At 43.3% G+C, this 23829-nt stretch overlaps 1 protein-coding gene across 4 annotated transcripts in view; it reads left to right on the top strand.

The window, feature by feature from the left end:
• LOC311126887 (A-kinase anchor protein 9-like) overlaps positions 1-23829 on the top strand; it is a 130859-nt gene that overhangs the window by 50002 nt on the left and 57028 nt on the right. For 3 of the 4 annotated variants that reach the window (XM_084158576.1, XM_084158578.1, XM_084158575.1), the window contains exons 9-20: positions 3068-3154; positions 4445-4586; positions 4988-5064; positions 5288-5417; positions 5713-5810; positions 7304-7415; positions 7612-7849; positions 10029-10089; positions 11242-11601; positions 18251-18538; positions 19412-19516; positions 20588-20718. In XM_084158576.1, the coding sequence (XP_084014702.1) occupies positions 3068-3154; positions 4445-4586; positions 4988-5064; positions 5288-5417; positions 5713-5810; positions 7304-7415; positions 7612-7849; positions 10029-10089; positions 11242-11601; positions 18251-18538; positions 19412-19516; positions 20588-20718 (1829 nt within the window). The remainder of the gene's footprint in view (positions 1-3067; positions 3155-4444; positions 4587-4987; positions 5065-5287; positions 5418-5712; positions 5811-7303; positions 7416-7611; positions 7850-10028; positions 10090-11241; positions 11602-18250; positions 18539-19411; positions 19517-20587; positions 20719-23829) is intronic. The other variant, XM_084158577.1, reaches the window with a different exon arrangement.

Below are 23829 nucleotides of genomic sequence, written 5' to 3'. Positions count from 1 at the left end.
GTCACCCCCTTTGAAGAGGGGGATGACCGCGGCAGCTTTCCAATCTCTGGGGATCTCAGACGTTATGAAAGAGAGGTTGAACAGACTAGTAATAGGGGTTGCGACAATTTCGGCGGCTAGTTTTAGAAAGAAAGGGTCCAGATTGTCTAGCCCAGCTGATTTGTAGGGGTCCAGATTTTGCAGCTCTTTCAAAACGTCAGCTGTCTGAATTTGTGTGAAGGAGAAGCGGGGGGGGCATGGGCAAGTTTCAGCGGAGGGTGCAGAGTTGGTGGCCGGGGTAGTGGTAGCCAGATGGAAAGCATGGCCAGCTGTAGCAAAATGCTTGTTGAAATTCTCGATTATTGTAGATTTATCGGTGGTGATAGTGTTTCCTAGCCTCAGTGCAGTGGGCAACTGGGAGGAAGTGCTCTTATTCTCCATGGACATTAGTGTCCCAAAACTTTTTGGAGTTAGTGCTACAGGATGCAAATTTCTGTTTGAAAAAGTTTGCCTTTGCCTTCCTGACTGCTTGTGTATATTGGTTCCTAACTTCCCTGAAAAGTTGCATATCGCGGGGGCTATTTGATGCTAATGCAGTACGCCACATATATAATTGTACATATAGGGCCGAATATAGAACCCCCCCCCCCCTATTCCATTGCTAAAAAATGTAAGTTCAAGTAGGCTACTTCAAGCCCCTTGTATTGTTTATATATGCAGGTGTAACATGGAAACCAAAATGTATTTGTCATGTTATTTCATTACCAGATCATATTGTGAAGAAACCCACTAGGCTATGTAATTTGTTGTCATTATATCCAGAATAATTAATAGGAATAGAGTTGGGTGTTGGGTGCATAACACAATTGCGCACAGTAGACTTGGTGTCCAATCCGAGGCACAAAAATATGAACTCCATTACATTGATACTTTCTCTGTTAAATCTGACAAGACCCTGCTGTAAATCAAGCAGGCAACAACAGATGATCAACATAAATTTGCTAGGGATATTAGATCCAACATGGATCCAGGCACAACTGTCTTCACTGGCGTAACGAATGAGACACATATTATGGACATTCTTCGCGAACAACTTTTTTTCTAGCACTTGGGCTGTTGTTGCATCGCATGCGCTATCACAACAGCTGTTCGTCACTTGACTGTCATTCAGAAAATTCCTTCTTGGATCAGATGATGATGTGTGAAAATATCATTGAGTAATTAAACACTTTGACATCAATGCACATCCAACAAGTATTATGCATAAATATTGAAGAACCACGTTAATGACAGTATCGATTTAGGTTTTAAGTGTCAAGATAAGGTGATTATTTTGTTTAGAAGCATTCGATTTTGATTTCTGGGGGATTTGTTTGCCCATGAAAACTGTTTTCACCCCATAACATAAGGAGACACTAAATGTTACGTAGTTACACTGCATTTCTGAGATCTCTATACAAAAAACTATCCAACAGCTAGATCCAGGATTTGTACAGGGTTCAAGTTCAATGTCTAATTTAACTGATTAATGCTTAATATATGATATAATGACAATTTACACTGTCATAAATGCATTGACAGAAAAGTAATGTTTTATGTCACACTATTTTGGACAAATCCGTCAAGACACCAACCATGAGAAAGGGTTAAACATGAGTTTTAAATCAACTTGTGAATTTTATTGAATTCTACGGTATGTTCCCCCCTTATATCTTAATATAATGACATTAAATAAATTAGCAGATTATTATCAATGACTTATCAATAGCTGTGACAACTTGTCCAGCGTAGGAAATCCTCACTGGTACCGTAGTTTATAGAAAGACCCACATTTTATAAATGCTTATATCAAAAACAAGAAAATGGTGCTATTGCCTCTTGTTCTTGCTTTCAATACTGTGTGCAATGAAGTACACCTCCATATTTGTGACATAAGCATTCATTGCTATTAATGAATTCCTAATAAAGGTATTATGAAATGCTTACGACGCTGTCTTAGTCTTTACAGTGTGGCCTTCTCAGTAAGTGTTTCACTGTGTTTTATGCCATACGTACTGTATTGTTGTCGTCAGACCTAATCAAAATTTTTTATTCACGTTTAACCTCTACGGGATCAGTGTCTCGTAAACGGGACGGTTGAGCTAACGTGCGCTAGTGTGATTAGCATGACTGTTGTAAGTAACAGCAAACTTTCCAGGACATAGACATGTCGTATATGGGCAGAAAGCTTAATTTTTTTTTTTATCTAACAGCACTGTCCAATTTACAGTAGCTATTACAGTGCACAACAACAAAAAACGTATCACGGCAACTGGTTTGATACATTCACCTCTGAAGGTAAATAATGTACTTACATTCAGTAATCTTGCTCTGATTTGTCATCCTAAGGGTCCCAGAGATAAAATGTAGCATAGTTTTGTTTGATAAAATTAATTGTTATATTCAAATGTAGGAACTGGGTTCTACTTTTTGAACCCGTGCTGTCGCTGGCTCCACACCCACCCCGCCCAGCCCAGCCATCTAGATGTGTGAAAGTTAGTGTATAAGCTAATGATCCATCATGTACGACATTTCTGGGAGTGTGTAAACTTACATTTTGTATTACCATATAATTTTTGTATGTTATGTACTTGAAAATGTATCAATTGACGAATTTGGCACATTTGGGCAGACTTGATACAAAATAGTCCAGTATTGCAATGCTTCACTGGATCAATCTGAAACTTTGCACACACACTGCTCCCATCTAGTGGCCAAAATCTAAATTGCGCCTAAACTGCAATATTATATTGTGGCCTTTCTCTTGCATTTCAAAGATGATGGAACAAAAAATATAAGTTTTTTTGTTTGTATTATCTTTAACCAGATCTAATGTGTTATGTTCTCCTACATTAATTTCACATTTCCACAAACTTCAAAGTGTTTCCTTTCAAATGGTATCAAGAATATGCATATCCTTGCTTCAGGTCCTGAGCTACAGGCACTTAGATTTGGGTATGTCATTTTAGGCGAACATTTTAAAAACGGTCCGATCCTTAAGAGGTTAAACTCTTCTGTTACAATGGCTACTTTTTTCTCCTCTTTTCAGGGGAAGAGAGTAGATGGGATGGAGTGTCGGGCGGACCCTGTAGCGAAGCGAGAGGAGGAGGACAGGGACAGCAAGACCACAGAGCATGTAAATGTCCCCTGAGCTCACAACCGCCTGTACTTTTAGCTCCGGCCTGAGTCGCTGCCTTTGATGCATCAGAGAGTAGTACAGTGGGTTGGGAAGGTCAATCAACAAGTGGAAAAGCTTAATACAGAACTATGGGCACCCAGTAGTAAGACTGTGATGAAAGGCAAACCTTTCTTTTGTCACCGATTTTATTATCATGAGTAATACTTGTCTTGGTTGTTATGTCAGCAAGTGTTATACTGCCCACACTGCTAATAATCATTGTGAAATAACCAAAGTAAGAACTATGAATCGGTTTAGGAAGTTGCAGTATGCAGTTATTCACCCTTTCAGTTTCATAGCAGTATTTGCAGTGTCACATTCTACATAGCTACATGCATTAGGCTACTAAGCATGTGCTTGACATCAATTTGATACATGACCTACTGTAATATGTATAGCGCTTGAGTGGGTTTGATAAATTGCAATCTAACAAAGCGTTACGAAAGCAACAATGTTACCATTCCACACAAAAACGTACTGCACATAGCAAATAGCACTGTCATCAAAGGAAAAGAAAATCACGATTCCACGAGTGTAGCTGGGCTCCCCAGTGGCGCAGCGGTCTAAGGCACTGCATCTCAGTGCTTGAGGCGTCACTACAGACCCCCTAGCCGGTGTAGGCCGTCACTGTAAAGAATAATTTGTTCTTAACTGACTTTCCTAGTTAAATAAAGGTTAAATAAAAAAACACATCTGCGTTTACACATCCATCCAAGGATGAGTGGAAAGCCTTGCCAGCTCCCCATTGTGTTGTTGGCTGTAGAATAGATAATAGCTGGCCCCTCATTTGTTGTGCTAAAGCCCAGGTGCTCCCACCTGTCTCTTTTTATAAAATCAAGGCAACAGGCATTTCTCATTTCCATTCAAAACAATGTCCTATGGTGGGTGGACTGGCCAACATAATAGGTAGTGCTCCATTTGTTTAAAAGTACACTCAAAAATATGGCATCATACACAGCAGGCTGGCTTCCTGCTTACAGATATCAACAACAGGCAAGCCTACAGTACATTTTGAGGGGCCAATAGTGGTTGACTATCGTCTTGTTGTTGATATGTGTATGATGTCATATTGCTAAGAATACCTTAAATTCATCATGTGTAAGTTGCAACGAGTACATTCTATGATGTGGATTGTTTGTGTTCTACTCCTGAAACAATCTCTATTGTGCCATGATAGGTGGACTGAGGGATTATGTTCATTCTGGTCTATCTAATTCTATGCTCTCTCCACTCTCTCTCTTTGTGCAGGTGGAGTGCAGGCTGCAGCTGGAGGCCCAGCGGATCAGCCTGTCTCAGATGCACGCTGCACAGCTGGAGCTGCTCCGGGAGCAGACAGACGCCCACGCCAGCACACTTGAGCTGGGTCGCTTAAAAAAAACACTGGACAAAGGTGTGTGTGTGTGTGTGTGTGGTTTTGAGTGCGGGTTGATGAGTTGTTGTCTGGTGGTGTGGTTGAAGTAGGGATATGGCAAGTGTGTTTGTTTGGTAGGAAACCTTGTGTGTTGCTGTGTGTACGTGTTTCAATGTGTGTGCTCACATGCATATTTAATTATGTGTGTGTATTTGGGGGTGTGGGGCTAGACAGGGGCCACATGGAATTTTTGTATTTGTATCTATCATTCATGATGTCAACCATGCTACAAATTGTAGATAGAAAACAGGAGACTGACTCACACGGAAGTTATTCAGTCACTTTTGCTTTCATCCTATTTTAGTAATTGAATAATGTTAGTGTACCATGTGTGCTCAATATAAGCCAATAATAATGTATGCTTTTGTTGTTTTTCTCAGACTTCACAGATCTCAAAAGCTCTAAGTACCAGAATGTGGTGCAAGTTGTGTCTGAAGAATGCAAGCAGCTCATCCTGGTAGTTAACATTCATCACACACACACACACACACACACACACACACACACACACACACATAAAAACAAGTATTTTCCTTTGCACTGTCAATTACTTTTAATTTGAGAACGTTATTACACAGAATTATTTCAGGTTTAGACATAGATTTTTAGCACATGAGTGCATCAAATATTTACTGAGACATCAGTTTTGTTTGAGAGCTATTTTGCTATTCACTTTACAGTCCTTTGCTAAAAATTTTGGAGAGGAGTTCTTGGAGTATCTCCAACCCACTGATGTCGAGGACTGGAAGATTCATTTGTTTGAAAAGGAAGAAACAAGGGATTCCAGTGCTGTTTTACAGGAGGCAAAAGGTGCTTTATTGGTTGTGATGTCTACCCGAATGAGAACAATACTACGTAATGAACACGCAGCCTATGAAAAAGTCTAAATAAGTCACACACCGATCTTGACTGCTGCATGGTAAAATTACAAATGAGTATATATTGTGTTTGTGTTTTCCCCCAGTTAACATTTGCATACACACATCAAATATAGCTACATCAATGATAAATAGAATATCTTATAGTAGTGAAGATACTTCATACACTGAGACTAACAGCATGAGGACATATTTGTAATGGACATTTCTTCTGTCTCGTTCTATAGAAATGTATAGAGACCTTCAGCAGGTGAAGCAGAGGATTGAGCAGGAGCACGGTCGTCTACTACAGCTCCAGTCCTTACTGAAGGCAGATGGCAATAAGGTAGGAAGGACTGCTACATATTGTGTGTGTAAAACGGTTTATTTAGTTAGCTCTGGCAGACATATCAGTATGGATGACGGATCACCACCTCAAGCTGAACCTTGGCAAGACGGAGCTGCTCTTCCTCCCGGGGAAGGACTGCCCGTTCCATGATCTCGCCATCACGGTTGACAACTCCGTTGTGTCCTCCTCCCAGAGTGCGAAGAGCCTTGGCGTGACCCTGGACAACAACCTGTCGTTCTCCGCTAACATCAAGGCGGTGACCCGATCCTGTAGGTTCATGCTCTACAACATTCGGAGAGTACGACCCTGATTTACACAGGAAGCGGCACAGGTCCTAATCCAGGCACTTGTCATCTCCCGTCTGGATTACTGCAACTCGCTGTTGGCTGGGCTCCCTGCCTGTGCCATTAAACCCCTACAACTCATCCAGAATGCCGCAGCCCGTCTGGTGTTCAACCTTCCCAAGTTCTCTCACGTCACCCCGCTCCTCCGCACACTCCACTGGCTTCCAGTTGAAGCTCGCATCTGCTACAAGACCATGGTGCTTGCCTACGGAGCTGTGAGGGGAACGGCACCTCCGTACCTTCAGGCTCTGATCAGTCCCTACACCCAAACGAGGGCATTGCGTTCATCCACCTCTGGCCTGCTGGCTCCCCTACCTCTGCTGAAGCACAGTTCCCGCTCAGCCCAGTCAAAACTGTTCGCTGCTCTGGCACCCCAATGGTGGAACAAGCTCCCTCACGACGCCAGGACAGCGGAGTCACTCACCACCTTCCGGAGACATTTGAAACCCCACCTCTTTAAGGAACACCTGGGATAGGATAAGTAATCCTTCTACCCCCCCCCCTTACCCCACCCCACCCCACCCCCCCAACAAAATTTAAAATAAAATAATAATAATTGTAAAGTGGTTATCCCACTGGCTATAAGGTGAATGCACCAATTTGTAAGTCGCTCTGGATAAGAGCGTCTGCTAAATTATGTAAATGTAAACTCTTTCCACGGAGGGCCGAGTGTCTGCAGGTTTTTGCTCCTCCCTTGTACTTGATTGATGAATTTAAGGTCACTAATTAGTAAGGAACTCCCCTCACCCACCTGGTTGTCTAGGTCTTAATTGAAAGGAAAATCCCAAAACCATCCGACACTAGGCCCTCCATGGAATGAGTTTGACACCCCTGCTTTAGGGGGTTTAGGCTAAGAGTTTATGAATTGGTGGGGGAAAACATGAAATGTCATTGATTGATTGGATATGTTTAGACGCCACGACACCAATGTCTTTGTTAGTGTTTGACATGTAATCACAGTATTATGACTGGGATGAAAAGCAACAATAATTTGATTGATTTGGGTACAGTAATTGCTAGGACACTAGCACTTAGCGTTTACATTTTTAACTGTGCTAGTTAATAATGATATGACGAATGAAAGCTAATTGGCTTTAATGATAACGCCAACAAACACTGTTGTCAAATTCTTATTGTCATTCTTAGATTGAGGCGATGCAGCTGGCTTACGATGATCTGAAGCGCAGCAGTGAGGAGAAGATCACCAGCCTGCGCAGGCACATCGAAAGCTCCAGCATCTCCACACACAACCTCGAGGGTAAATTGAGATATGTACTGTATGTCTAAACCAAAATCACCTCAAAATGGTGCTGGGTTATGTGGTGTCCATATTCTACACAATCTGTTGTGCATTTGGAAAGGTCTGCGGGCCTCAATCCCAAAATGAATGGGAAAGATGGGCACTGTCTACTTCCATCTACATAGCCATGCTAACACTATCGCTCTCTACCCAGATCTGAGGGAGCCGACCGCGGCCTCGCCATCCTCCCACACTGCTGAGGACATCCAGAAGCTTAGGGCCAATGTCCAGCAGCAGCGGGCCCAGCTGGAGGAATGCCACAGGCAGGAGGTGGAGCGCCTCAGGGCCTACTACCAGCAGCAGGCCAAAGCGACCGAGGAGCGATATGCTACCGAACTCATCGTGCTACAGCAGCACCTCGATGAGGCCACAGGCACCGAGGCCCAGTTCAGGTAATAGTGATGATGATGGTCATTAGAAGTGGCTTACATAAATCACACGCAAGAGCTTCTCACGGTGTATTTATACTAGACACTACTTCCGTCAAACTACCGGAAGCAGTCATTTTCAATGGATGGAGGATAAGTTTTCTATCTGAATGTTCTGTACCATTGCATCCTCCTGAACAAGCCCCTGGTATCTCGGTGGTATGTTACAGACCCCTAGAGGTCATGGAGGATATTGCAGGGGTCGCAGTGAGGAGGAAAACTAGCCTGACGACTCGCACTAAATTCTTCCGCTGCTCTGTCGTTCTCTACATACTTTTGTCTGAGACTGCCATAATTGAAGTCATTTGTGATGACGAGGGGCACGAGGGGTGTTGTTCAAAACGAAGTCATCAGGGATTGGGCTCTAACCAATCAGAGTATCAAAGCCAATGACACATTTTCAAACTGCCGCTTTACCCACGTGTGCTCTGGCTCTGGTCCAACCTATCGGTTTCTGGACCAATCAGATGTCCCCAAATGTATTCGCATTCGGCGTAGGATTGGGGAGGTAGTCAGATCCAGACTCATTGCCGAGAAGAAACTAACATTAGTGGGCGTGGGTTAATGTTTGGCCGGAGCAAGGAGTCTGGGTATCCAGGCAAGAGGAAAACACCATAATCAACCATTTCCCATTGCCTGTAATCTTGACACAAATCATTAAACTCAAACTAAATCCAACTCATGAATCCAACTCAACATATGAATTGGTTAGTCCACAAACACATCAAGGGTAATACATATTATAGAAGAAACACAACCACTGGTGCATAAGTGAGAAAGTAATGTTTCATCTCCCCCATGGGAGTATCTGAAACAGTCATGAGGAGGATCCTACTCCTGTGTGTGCGTGCATGTATGCGCATAGAAAGAGTGCAGCAGCACTTATCAGATCACTGTGACCCGATACCCCCAGGCAGTGAAATTCTACAGCTGCCATTCAGGCCCGCTTTAATTGCCAAGGCATTAGCAACCTCCTTATTCCTTTGAAAGTAGATTTCAGTTTTATTCTCACCCTCTCCTGGGTCCATTATTATTAGCATGGCTTTAATCTCCTGATATCTAAATTATTTTCACTATATAATAGGGATGTAACATTCACCGATACGCATCCGTCCCGATTAAATGTTTATGATACAAGTGCATCGGTTTTCGGACCTCAAACTGATCCAAATCTAGCATGCATCGGTCAGAAAATTGTTTCAAAAGTTACAAATCGCTGTTTCACATGTTTTTTGGCCTCATATTACATTCTTTCTACCTTCTGAAAATTCATCTCATCTTTTGTGACAATTGATGCGTCCTCTCCTTCAGTGTTGAACTGCATGTAACTGTGTTGAGTCATTGATCTGCAAGTCATTGGTAGTTTTGTTTACAGCAAAACTACCAAAACTATTGCTGATGGTGAACCTGAATGATCAAAATAAAATCTATTGTAAGCCCTGTTCAGCAGGTATAGCCAGACGAGAGTTGTCTCCGGTAGCTTGCTTTTATTTAGGTAAAACACAACTTTTTAACAGAGCATTTGATAAAAATAACCTAGCAAATTACATTGGTTGTCAATCAACTAATAAAGCCTAATATTGCGGAAGCCATTTTACAAACATTTGAATGGTGGTTAAAAGCATTACAGACTGGAGTCATGTTAATTACTAACCCACAAAGTACGGTTTCTCCTGCCTAACATCTCTAGGCAAAGAGCAGAAGCATCTCCCCATTTGGCCCTCCTCAAGGTGTTTCCATGTCAATAGAAAATTGAAGGGATTATTCAATATATGCTTATCTGTACTTCTCTGTCATGTAGAATAATAGGGAATTGTATGTCCGTTCTATGCATTACATTTCTTCCCGCAAAGTTTAAAACATTGCAGCCCACTGTACATGCCACATGATGACATTGATTGATAGAATGGTGCCAGTTAGCTAATCCCAAAGGGGAATTTGGACAGGGCACTTTCCCTGTACAATTCACACACTTCAGACAAGTAAACCATGAATTCCAATCTCCTAAAAAAAAGTAAGATGTTGAAAATAATACTAGTAGATTCACTAGTAGGCTATCTATTTACTATAGTGGATGTTTGTTTACCCGTTACCGTTCACTAATGTCTTCGGTCTTTATATTTAATTCTGCCTTGTCTTTCAGCCTGTCCAGTGTTGCCCAGTTTAGCTTGCGGATCGAGGAAGAGGACGCAGAGGAACTAAAGGTTTGGTCCCTTCCTTCTCACTTTGCAAATCTTCCCCCGTCACACACCACCACCTCTCGAGGCCAAACACTGATTTTAATTAAGACTCCATTAGCCGTCACTGCGAGCAAAGGATGAGGAGGAGGGATGGAGAAGGGGGACGGAGGAGGAGGATGGGGGGAATGCTGCCTTTGGCTAAAATCTGGCCCAAATCCCTGGGTGGCTGGCTGCAGTGAGACGCCACGTTCAAATCGATTTCTTTATCCGAGGGGAAGTTGAAGAGCCGAGGCGCCTGTTATGTAAGCGGTTAGCGTAGCGTGGATGCTAGCGTTAGCTATATACTACTACGGTACTCAAGTCTTCGCCTGCATTAATGGACTATTCTGTCCACGTGAGTGACCCGTAGTAGTATATTTTCAGTCAAGTCTCCCTTTCTCACTATCACTCCACCTCCCGCTCGTTCACTCGCTCTCGCTACCTCCGTTGCTTTCCAGTCTAGCAGCGTGAGACGCTGTCTCTCACATCAGAGAAGATAGCAGGAGAATAGAGGAGCTCAGAGATTGTGGGAGAAAGAAAGAAAAGAAAGGGTGAGAGATAAAAATGGAGAGATGTCCGGTGAGAGAGAGAAAGATGGGCAATGCACGGAGTAGACTGAAAGGTGGAGGGAAAGGACGAGCGAGAGGGGGAAAGGAGATGGAGGTAGGAGGAGAGTGATAGAAAATGAGTGATCGAGAGCATCCAACACCAGGCACTATTCTAGCACAATAATGATTCACTGAGAGAGACATAGCTGAAAAAAAGAGAGAAAAAGGAAAGACTTACTATTGTAGCTTGACATACTGGTGCTCTAGCCGAACTGGAACTCGGCTCTGTAGGATGTCTGACTTCTATTTATCAGTGCATCATTCAGCCTTGGAGGCATAGGAAGTAAAATCTGTGAATTTATCGCCAGCGGGTGGCTGAGGAGTAAGGGGAAAGGGAGGGGACACACTCTCTGAATCTTTCCCTGTATTTTCTCCTCTAACTTTCGCTTAATCCCTATGTTTTTCTCTCCTCTCCTCCTCTCCTATTTTTCTTTCCATATACGTTTCCCTCCGGTTCATTTATTTTTGTTTGTCTGTGTCCATCCTTTCCCCACCCTATTCCTTGTCCACTCCTCCCCCTCATCTCTAGCTGGTGGATGAGGATGCATTGTTGGTGGGCCTGGGCACGGAGCTAAGCGGGCCGGCCAAGTCTATGGACCTGGCGGCGCAGCTGCAGACGCTGAGGAGAGCGCTCTACCTCAAGTACCTCCAGGAGGTGGCCGCGCTGAAGGAGCAACACTGTGCCGAGCTCACCAGACTCAGAGAAGAGAGGGTGCAGGAAAAGGGAGAGAAAGTGAGGGAGGAAGGAGAGGAGGATGTGCGGTTGCAGGTGAAGCCGGACCCGGAGGGCATCAATGGGGGCGTCCGCTCTATCGAGGCACCCAGCACAGAGGACCAAGGCGGGCAGGAGAGGAGACACAAGGAGAGGGTGGAGGAGGAGATAGCTAAGGTAAGATGTTTACTGCTGAACAGGCAATTTCGAACGGAGACAATTATTAAACCCCCTGAAAAACAGAGTTATTGTAGGCTACAGACAAACTTAGGTATGCAATTCATGTTTTCTACATACACAGATTTCTACATACATTTTTGTATTCTGAACAACCTCCGTTCCTGACGTGTTTGTATTTCTGAGGTCCTACTGTTCTTTGAAGAGTATGACCCAAAACTAGTCTGCAATATATTTTTCCTCTTGTACAGTGGGGAAAAAAAGTATTTAGTCAGCCACCAATTGTGCAAGTTCTCCCACTTAAAAAGATGAGAGGCCTGTAATTTTCATCATAGGTACACGTCAACAATGACAGACAAATTGAGAAAAAATAATCCAGAAAATCACATTGTAGGATTTTTAATGAATTTGTTTGCAAATTATGGTGGAAAATAAGTATTTGGTCACCTACAAACAAGCAAGATTTCTGGCTCTCACAGACCTGTAACTTCTTCTTTAAGAGGCTCCTCTGTCCTCCACTCGTTACCTGTATTAATGGAACCTGTTTGAACTTGTTATCAGTATAAAAGACACCTGTCCACAACCTCAAACAGTCACACTCCAAACTCCACTATGGCCAAGACCAAAGAGCTGTCAAAGGACACCAGAAACAAAATTGTAGACCTGCACCAGGCTGGGAAGACTGAATCTGCAATAGGTAAGCAGCTTGGTTTGAAGAAATCAACTGTGGGAGCAATTATTAGGAAATGGAAGACATACAAGACCACTGATAATCTCCCTCGATCTGGGGCTCCACGCAAGATCTAACCCTGTGGGGTCAAAATGATCACAAGAACGGTGAGCAAAAATCCCAGAACCACACGGGGGGACCTAGTGAATGACCTGCAGAGAGCTGGGACCAAAGTAACAAAGCCTACCATCAGTAACACACTATGCCGCCAGGGACTCAAATCCTGCAGTGCCAGACGTGTCCCCCTGCTTAAGCCAGTACATGTTCAGGCCCGTCTGAAGTTTGCTAGAATGCATTTGGATGATCCAGAAGAGGATTGGGAGAATGTCATATGGTCAGATGAAACCAAAATATAACTTTTTGGTAAAAACTCAACTCGTCGTGTTTGGAGGACAAAGAATGCTGAGTTGCATCCAAAGAACACCATACCTACTGTGAAGCATGGGGGTGGAAACATCATGCTTTGGGGCTGTTTTTCTGCAAAGGGACCAGGACGACTGATCCGTGTAAAGGAAAGAATGAATGTGGCCATGTATCGTGAGACTTTGAGTGAAAACCTCCTTCCATCAGCAAGGGCATTGAAGATGAAACGTGGCTGGGTCTTTCAGCATGACAATGATCCCAAACACACCGCCCGGGCAACGAAGGAGTGACTTCGTAAGAAGCATTTCAAGGTCCTGGAGTGGCCTAGCCAGTCTCCAGATCTCAACCCCATAGAAAATCTTTGGAGGGAGTTGAAAGTCTGTGTTGCCCAGCGACAGCCCCAAAACATCACTGCTCTAGAGGAGATCTGCATGGAGGAATGGGCCAAAATACCAGCAAAAGTGTGTGAAAACCTTGTGAAGACTTACAGAAAACGTTTGACCTGTGTCATTGCCAACAAAGGATATATAACAAAGTAATGAGAAACTTTTGTTATTGACCAAATACTTATTTTCCACCATAATTTGCAAATAAATTCATAAAAAATCCTACAATGTGATTTTCTGGAAAAATAATTCTCATTTTGTCTGTCATAGTTGACGTGTACCTATGATGAAAATTACAGGCCTCTCTCAACTTTTTAAGTGGGAGAACTTGCACAATTGGTGGCTGACTAAATACTTTTTTTCCCCACTGTATTTCAAGGCCTACCTTCAAACTCAGTGGCGCTTTGCTTGACATCATGGCAAAATCAAAAGAAATCAGCCAAGACCTCAGAAAAAAAATTGTAGACCTCCACATGTCTGGTTCATCCTTGGGAGCAATTTCCAAACGCCTGAAGGTACCACGTTCATCTCTAAAACAATAGTACACAAGGATATACACCATGGGACCACGCAGCCGTCATACTGCTCAGGAAGGAGACGCGTTCTGTCTCCTAGAGATGAACGTACTTTGGTGCGAAAAGTGCAAATCAATCCCAGAACAACAGCAAAGGACCTTGTGAAGATGCTGGAGGAAACAGGTACAAAAGTATCGGTCGTGGTCAAAATTTTCTGAGAGTGACACAAGTATTGGTCTTCACAAAGTTCGCTGCTTCAGTGTTATGAGATATTTTTGTCAGATGTTACTATGATATACTGAAGTATAATTATAAGCATTCCATAAGTGTCAAAGGCTTTTATTGACAATTACATGAAGTTTATGCAAAGAGTCAATATTTGCAGTGTTGACCCTTCTTTTTCAAGACCTCTGCAATCCGCCCTGGCATGCTGTCAATTAACTTCTGGGCCACATCCTGACTGATGGCAGCCCATTCTTGTATAATCAATGCTTGGAGTTTGTCAGAATTTGTGGGTTTTTGTTTGTCCACCCGCCTCTTGAGGATCGACCACAAGTTCTCAATGGGATTAAGGTCTGGGGAGTTTCCTGGCCATGGACCCAAAATGTCGATGTTTTGTTCCCTGAGCCACTTAGTTATCACGTTTGCCTTATGGCAAGGTGCTCCATCATGCTGGAAAAGGCATTGTTCGTCACCAAACTGTTCTTGGATGGTTGGGAGAAGTTGCTCTCGGAGGATGTGATGGTACCATTCTTTATTCATGGCTGTGTTTTTAGGAAAAATTGTGAGTGAGCCCACTCCCTTGGCTGAGAAGCAACCCCACACATGAATGGTATCAGGATGCTTTACTGTTGGCATGACACAGGACTGATGGTAGCGCTCACCTTGTCTTCTCCGGACAAGGTTTTTTCCGGATGCCCCAAACAATCGGAAAGGGGATTCATCAGAGAAAATGACTTTACCCCTGTCCTCAGCAGTCCAATCCCTGTACCTTTTGCAGAATATCAGTCTGTTCCTGACGTTTTTCCTGGAGAGAAGTGGCTTCTTTGCTGCCCTTCTGGACACCAGGCCATCCTCCAAAAGTCTTTGCCTCACTGTGCGTGCAGATGCACTCACACCTGCCTGCTGCCATTCCTGAGCAAGCTCTGCACTGGTGGTGCCCCGATCCCGCAGCTGAATCAACTTTAGGAGACGGTCTTGGCACTTGCTGGACTTTCTTGGGCGGCCTGACGCCTTCTTCACAACATTTGAACCTCTCTCCTTGAAGTTCTTGACGATCCGAAAAATGGTTGATTTAGGTGCAATCTTACTAGCAGCAATATCCTTGCCTGTGAAGCCCTTTTTGAGCAAAGCAATGATGACGGCACGTGTTTCCTTGCAGGTAACCATGGTTAACAGAGGAAGAACAATGATTTCAAGCACCACCCTCATTTTAAAGCTTCCAGTCTGTTATTCTAACTCAGTCAGCATGACAGAGTGATCTTCAGCCTTGTCCTCGTCAACACTCTCACCTGTGTTAACGAGAGAATCACTGACATGATGGCAGCTGGCTATTTTGTGGCAGGGCTGAAATGCAGTGGAAATGTTTTCTTGGGATTAAGTTCATTTTCATGGCAAAGAGGGACTTTGCAATTAATTGCAATTCGTCTGATCACTCTTCATGACATTCTGGAGTATATGCAAATTGCCATCATCAAAACTGAAGCAGCAGACTTTGTGAAAATTAGTATTTGTGTAATTCTCAGAACTTTTGACCACGACTGTATATCCACAATAAAACGAGTCCTATATCGACATAACCTGAAAGGCCGCTCAGCAAGGAAGAAGCCACTGCTCCAAAACCGCCATAAAGCCAGACTACGGTTTGCAACTTCACATGGTGAAAAAGATCGTACTTTTTGGAGAAATGTCCTCTGGTCTGATGAAACAAAAATAGAACTGTTTGGCCATAATGACCATCGTTATGTTTTGAGGAAAAGGGGGGGGCTTGCAAGCCGAAGAACACCATCCCAACCGTGAAGCACGGGGGTGGCAGCATCATGCTGTGGGGGTGCTTTGCTGCAGGAGGGACTGGTACACTTCACAAAATAGATGGCGCCATGAGGAAGGACAATTATGTGGATATATTGAAGCAGCATCTCAAGACATCAGTCAGGAAGTTAAAGCTTGGTTGCAAATGGGTCTTCCAAATGGACAATGACCCCAAGCATACTTCCAAAGTTGTGGCAAAATGGCTTAAGGACAACCATGTCAAGGTATTGGAGTGGCCCTGACCTCAATCCTATAAAAATGGTGTGGGCAGAACTGAAAAAGTGTGTGCGAGCAAGGAGGCCTACAAACCTGACTCAGTTACACCAGCTCTGTCAGGAGGAATGGGCCAAAATTCACCCAACTTATTGTGGGAAGCTTGTGGAGGCTACCCGAAACGTTTGACCCAAGTTAAACAATTTAAAGGCAATGCTAGCAAATACAAATTGAGTGTATGTAAACTTCTGACCCACTGGGAATGTGATGAAAGAAATAAAAGCTGAAATAAATAATTCTCTACTATTATTCAGACATTTCACATTCTTAAAATAAAGTGGTTGATCCTAACTGACCAAAGACAGGGAATTTTTACTAGGATTAAATGTCAGGAATTGTGAAAAACTGAGTTGAAATGTATTTGGCTAAGGTGTATGTAAACTTCCGACTTCAACTGTATGTACAAAGCATACTTTTTAAGCTGCACCGAAGGTCTTTTGATAGGAAGATGCTCTTTTAGCATTTATTTGTGAGGAGCAGTGCTTTTAGTCCTTCTATCTAGATTGAATTGCCTTTTACATTTAGTTGAAAATAGACTTTATATATTTTGTTGCCTCTTTCTTTCACTTATCAACAGTACATTTAAACCATTCATTTTACATTTACATTTACATTTCTGTCATTTAGCAGACACTCTTATCCAGAGCGACTTACAAATTGGTGCATTCACCTTATGATAGCCAGTGGGACTATTCCACTATGATGCCTCATACAGTGAGAGAAAAAAGTATTTGATCCCCTGCTGATTTTGTACGTTTGCCCACTGACAAAGACATGATCAGTCTATAATTTTAATGGTAGGTTTATTTGAACAGTGAGAGACAGAATAACAACAAAAACATCCAGTAAAACGCATGTAAAAAATGTTATAAATTGATTTGCATTTTAATGAGGGAAGTAAGTATTTGACCCCTCTGCAAAACATGACTTAGTACTTGGTGGCAAAACCCTTGTTGGCATTTACAGAGGTCAGACGTTTCTTGTAGTTGGCCACAAGGTTTGCACACATCTCAGGAGGGATTTTGTCCCACTCCTCTTTGCAGATCTTCTCCCACTCCTCTTTGCAGATCTTCTCCAAGTCATTAAGGTTTTGAGCCTGACGTTTGGCAACTCAAACCTTTAGCTCCCTCCACAGATTATCTATGGGATTAAGGTCTGGAGACTGGCTAGGCCACTCCAGGACCTTAATGTGCTTCTTTTTCAGCCACTCCTTTGTTGCCTTGGCCGTGTGTTTTGGGTCATTGTCATGCTGGAATATCCATCCACGACCCATTTTCAATGCCCTGGCTGAGGGAAGGAGGTTCTCACCCAAGATTTGACGGTACATGGCCCCGTCCATCGTCCCTTTGATGCGGTGAAGTTTTCCTGTTCCCTTAGCAGAAAAACACCCCCAAAGCATAATGTTACCACCTCCATGTTTGACGGTGGGGATGGTGTTCTTGGGGTCATAGGCAGCATTCCTCTTCCTCCAAACACGGCGAGTTGAGTTGATGCCAAAGAGCTCGATTTTGGTCTCATCTGACCACATCACTTTCACCCAGTTCTCCTCTGAATCATTCAGATGTTCATTGGCAAACTTCAGATGGCCCTGTATATGTGCTTTCTTGAGCAGGGGGACCTTGCGGGCGCTGCAGGATTTCAGTCCTTCACGGCGTAGTGTGTTACCAATTGTTTTCTTGGTGACTATGGTCCCAGCTGCCTTGAGATCATTGACAAGATCCTCCCGTGTAGTTCTGGGCTGATTCCTCACTGTTCTCATGATCATTGCAACTCTACGAGGTGAGATCTTGCATGGAGCCCCAGGCAGAGGGAGATTGACAGTTATTTTGTGTTTCTTCCATTTGCGAATAATCGCACCAACTGTTGTCACCTTCTCACCAAGCTGCTTGGCGATGGTCTTGTAGCCCATTCCAGCCTTGTGTAGGTCTACAATCTTGTCCGTGACATCCTTGGAGAGCTCTTTGGTCTTGGCCATGGTGGAGAGTTTGGAATCTGATTGATTGCTTCTGTGGACAGGTGTCTTTTATACAGGTAACAAGCTCAGATTAGGAGCACTCCCTTTAAGAATGTGCTCCTAATCTCAGCTCGTTACCTGTATAAAAGACACCTGGCAGCCAGAAATCTTTCTGATTGAGAGGGGTTCAAATACTTATTTCCCTCATTAAAATGCAAATCAATTTATAACATTTTTGACATGCGTTTTTCTGGATTTTTCTGTTATTCTGTTTCTCACTGTTCAAATAAACCTACCATTAAAAGTATAGACTGATCATTTCTTTGTCAGTGGGCAAACGTACAAAATCAGCAGGGGATCAAATACTTTTTTCCCTCACTGTATGCATCTCTCCTAGGTCATAGTTCAGATGTCGGTGGAGTTTGCCCAGCAGAGCGAATTGGCCCGAATCACCAAGAGTGCCCGCGAGACCACCTCAGCCATGCAGACCCACTCCGACGAGGAAGGGGAGGAAGAGGAGGAGCAGACCCCCAGGAGCTCACTCACCAAGGGGATCTCTCTGGAGGAGGTGCAGAGGAGGTTCGCAGAGGAGAAAGAAAGGCTGGAGAAAGAGCTGGAGGAGAGGACTGCGGAGCTCCATGGGATTAAAGAGCAGCTTCGGCGCATAGGTCCAGGATCTGAGCAGGTTAGCATTGGGGGATTTCTGGATAGTGCTTTAATGAGTGATTTTGATTTGCACAGTAGCATGTGTTCACTTTTTTTTTATGGTTTCGACACCTAGGTTGGCATCAGGTGCTAAGATGCACAGGCTTAGCACTTGGAAGAGTTTTTAAGCTCTTCGAAACATGCAGTCTAAAAGACCACATAAAACCACCCTCCGCTGAAGCTGAATGTAGTTCTGTGTTAAATGAGGAGTTTGAAAATGAAGGGAAGTGATTTTCATCCACCTGCCAAGTGTTGTCTCTTCTAACCCAATTATCTCCATATTGAGAAGCACTTAGTGGGTTAAACCACTTGATCGCCTGGGGAGGGATATTATTATACATCACATGATGCGGTTTGCTTTGTACAAACCCTTCAGGGGTCTTTTGAAGGATAACACTGTGTCCTTACACTAGTTGTCCCTCCTGCTCCTTCTAGCTCTTTTTCTCAGTGCTTTTTTTAGCCTAAGCCATAGCCTACTATCACATCATGTCCAAAGTGTTTCTAATTGAAGAGGCTGTGATGTCTAACCGAAGATGCTTCACTCGGCTGCCATATTGGCTACACCCACAAAGTGCATTTTTCTTTAGGAAGACCATAGCCTGTTTGCTAGCATTGTCACCTAAAGTAAGTGCTAGACATAAACTAACGCAACGCCAAAAAGTATATGTCATACTAACTTTTCGTTTAGATTTTTGGGTTTGTTTAGCTACCACATAATGTTCACGCCACTGCTTCACAAATGTTCTAACATTTTGAGTCAAACTATGATGCATCAAACAGTCATTTTATGTTATTGTGAATGTTATAATTTTGGTCATTTAATAAATTTAGACTACTTGCTTTTTGATTGCAGATGGGTTATTCCTCTGATGGAGATGGAGAGAGTGAGAGAAAAGAAAGTGGAAAGAAGGAAAGAGCAACACCGCAAATGAAAAGCAGAGGCTCACAGAAAGAAAAGGTTATATTTTTATTTTACAGTTCAGTTGCACCTCTACTACTTTACACCTCAGCCTAAAAGACATCAGAGTTGCACTCAGAATCCATAATGATAATGCAGTTTTTCAGTGTTTGATGGAGACTTACTCTCAGTAGTGTGAGTTGAAATGTCTTCAAAGTTGTGTTCAGAACGCCTAAATTATACAGTGTTTCAGTGATGATGAATAGAGACTAATCCCTCAGGGGTGTGAATGGAAATAGTTTCGTTCAGAAACCCTAAATGTTATGCAGTGTTTGATGAATGGAGACTCTCTCTCAGTAGTGTGAATTGAAATGTCTTTATGCTATTTTTATGCATCCAGCCCCCGAAGGCCCATGATGGCTGTCACTTTTGGCCCCTTGATGTGTTTAGTTATTAATATGTTATACCCTCAGTACATTAAATCCTGTTAATCTATTGACTGCATTTACTGACGTTCAGTTGGGACTATATGTGCTCTTTGCATAATAGCCTAACTTATTATGACATGAAGAGTACCTACTCTATAATAGTTTTTCGTTTAATTTAAATGTCAAACTGTTAATCTCAACCAAATTACGAAATATAAAGATTGGAGCTCAAAGGTAAAAAGATTGTTGCAGAAACCTCAACATCTTTCACCAGTACACACAATGTGGTCATTTAGGAATCAACGTGAACATCTGTTGATTAGTATTCTATCTGAATGAGCAGCATTTCTGTTCCCTCACCATGAGAGGGTGCCACTCTACTTCCTGCATCAGCCCATTGACTCAGGTGCACCTGTTGCCATAACAGCACAAAGATACTAGTGTTTCCCTGGCTTGGATGGAGGTGAATGTGTTTGTGAGTGTGTGTGTGTGTTTGTCTGTGTGTATTGGTGCGAGCTACGACTCTCGTCTGATTTGAGTTCACATTTCTTATAATGGTCATGCCTTCAGCTCGCCTGGCCGTCGCCATCTCATGTTTCCAGGAATCGTCAACTCAGTGTGGAAGTGTGTGCTTTTTTGTAAACGGGTGATAATGACAGGGCTGTTGTCGTTCTTCTCCCTCCTGCCGGTCCATCCACTGCAGAAGAGGGGAGAAGAGGAAGGAGAGGAAGATGAAGAGGTCAGGAGGAAGAGGGCCGTGGGTGGAAATGTCTCGTCACAAGATAGAGGGGATGACTCTTCCTGTCCAGATCATCAGGTTATCACTTCTGAGAGGTATGACTATAGAACGATAGAAATGTTCTGTAGTTTCTATTTCATTTATATTGTAGAGAACATATTTAACTCCTGTGCACGTCATGATTTTACCTCTGCACATTTATTGTACATTTTCGACCAGAGAATTGTTTTATTTTTTATACCCACATATGAACTGATAAAAGGTTAGATGGACAAGGGACCCGACCTATACTAAAATGTCTAAGTATAAGCTGTGTTATATACTATGACAATGTAATACTTGTATATACAGTGCCTTCGGAAAGTATTCAGACCCCTTTACTTTTTCCACATTTTGATAAGTTACAGCCTTATGCTAAAATGGATTAAAAAAAAAAATTCCTCTCAATCTACACACAATACCCCATAATGACAATGTGAAAACAGTTTTTTAGACATTTTTGCAAATGTATTAAAAATAATAAACCGATACCTTATTCACGTATGTATTCAGACCCTTTGCTATGAGACTCAAAATTGAGCTCAGGTGCATCGTGTTTCCATTGATCATCCTTGATGTTTCTAAAACTTGATTGGAGTCCACCTTTGGTAAATTCTGTTGATTGGACATGATTTGGAAAGGCACACACCTGTCTGTATCAGGTCCCACAGTTGGCAGTGCATGTCAGAGCAAAAACCAAGCCATGAGGTTGAAGGAATTGTCCATAGAGCTCCGAGACAGGATTGTGTCAACACACAGATCTGGGGAAGGGTACCAAAACATTTCTGCAGCATTGAAGATAGTGGCCTCCATCATTCTTAAATGGAAGAAGTTTGGAACCACCAAGACTCTTTCCTAGACCTGGCTGCCCGGCCAAACTGAGCAATCGGGGGAAAAGGGCCTTGGTCAGGGAGGTGACCAAGAACCTGATGGTCACTCTGACAGAGCTCTAGAGTTCCTCTGTGGAGATGGGAGAACCTTCCAGAAGGACCACCAACTCTGCAGCACTCCACCAATCAGGCCTTAATGGTAGAGTGGCCAGACAGAAGCCACTCCTCAGTAAAAGGCACATGACAGACAGCTTGGAGTTTGCCAAAGGGCACTTAAAGACTCTCAGACCATGAGAAACAAGATTCTCTGGTCTGATGAAACCAAGATTGATCGCTTTGGCTTGAATGCCAAGCGTCACGTCTGGAGGAAACCTGGCACCATCCCTACAGTGAAGCATGGTGGTGGTAGCATCATGTTGTGGGGATGTTTTTCAGCGGCAGGGACTGGGAGACTAGTCAGGATCAAGGTAAGATGAACGGAGCAAAGTACAGAGAGATCCTTGATGAAAACCTGCTCCAGAACCGCTCAGGACCTCAGACTGGGGCGGAGGTTCACCTTCCAACAGGACAACGACCCTAAGCTCACAGCCAAGACAACGCAGGAGTGGCTTCGGGACAAGTCTCTAAATGTCCTTGAGTGGCCCAGCCAGAGGCCGGACTTGAACCCGATCGAACATCTCTGGAGAGACCTGAAAGTAGCTGTGCAGCAACGCCCCCCCATTCAACCTGACAGAACTTGAGAGGATCTGTAGAGAAGAATGGGAGAAACTCCCCAAATACAGATGTGCCAAGCTTGTAGCGTCATACCCAAGAAGACTCAATGCTGTAATCGCTGCCAAAGTTGCTTTAACAAAGTACTGACTAAAGGGTCTGAATACTTATGTAAATTTGATATTTCCTGGGTAAAAATAATAATAATTAGCAGAAATTTCTAAAAACCTGTTTTTGCTTTGTCATTATGGGGTATTGTGTGTAGATTGATGAGGGGGAAAAAAACAATTTAATCAATTTTAGAATAAGGCTGTAACATAACAATGTGGAAAAAGTCAAGGGGTCTGAATACTTTCCGAAGGCTGCTCTTAAAGACCAAAATTAAAATATTTTAGCTACTTTATTTTTATTTTTCAACACAAAAGTTTATTCAAAAAGAGATGAATATGACCAAGTACCACATGTTTCTATGTACATACAGTGAGGGGAAAAAAGTATTTGATCCCCTGCTGATTTTGTACGTTTGCCCACTGACAAAGACATGATCAGTCTATAATTTTAATGGTAGGTTTATTTGAACAGTGAGAGACAGAATAACAACAAAACAATCCAGAAAAACGCATGTCAAAAATGTTATTAATGTTACAAATACTTGGTGGAAAAACCCTTGTTGGCAATCACAGAGGTCAGACGTTTCTTGTAGTTGGCCACCAGGTTTGCACACATCTCAGGAGGGATTTTGTCCCACTCCTCTTTGCAGATCTTCTCCAAGTCATTAAGGTTTCGAGGCTGACGTTTGGCAACTCAAACCTTCAGCTCCATCCACAGATTTTCTATGGGATTAAGGTCTGGAGACTGGCTAGGCCACTCCAGGACCTTAATGTGCTTCTTCTTGAGCCACTCCTTTGTTGCCTTGGCCGTGTGTTTTGGGTCATTGTCATGCTGGAATACCCATCCACGACCCATTTTCAATGCCCTGGCTGAGGGAAGGAGGTTCTCACCCAAGATTTGACGGTACATGGCCCTGTCCATCGTCCCTTTGATGCAGTGAAGTTGTCCTGTCCCCTTAGCAGAAAAACACCCCCAAAGCATAATGTTTCCACCTCCATGTTTGACGGTGGGTATGGTGGTGTTGGGGTCATAGGCAGCATTCCTCCTCCTCCAAACACGGCGAGTTGAGTTGATGCCAAAGAGCTCAATTTTGGTCTCATCTGACCACAACACTTTCACCCAGTTCTCCTTTGAATCATTCAGATGTTCATTGGCAAACTTCAGACGGGCCTGTATATGTGCTTTCTTGAGCAGACCTTGCGGGCGCTGTAGGATTTCAGTCCTTCACGGCGTAGTGTGTTACCAATTGTTTTCTTGGTGACTATGGTCCCAGCTGCCTTGAGATCATTGACAAGATCCTCCTGTGTAGTTCTGGGCTGATTCCTCACCGTTCTCATGATCATTGCAACTCCACGAGGTGAGATCTTGCATGGAGCCCCAGGCCGAGGGAGATTGACAGTTCTTTTGTGTTTCTTCCATTTGCGAATAATCGCATCAACTGTTGTCACCTTCTCACCAAGCTGCTTGGCGATGGTCTTGTAGCCCATTCCAGCCTTGTGTAGGTCTTCAATCTTG

This window comes from Coregonus lavaretus, assembly GCF_964263955.1.
Source record: "Coregonus lavaretus genome assembly, chromosome: 3".
Lineage (NCBI taxonomy): Eukaryota > Metazoa > Chordata > Actinopteri > Salmoniformes > Salmonidae > Coregonus > Coregonus lavaretus.
This window is presented reverse-complemented; position numbering and strand designations above follow the sequence as displayed.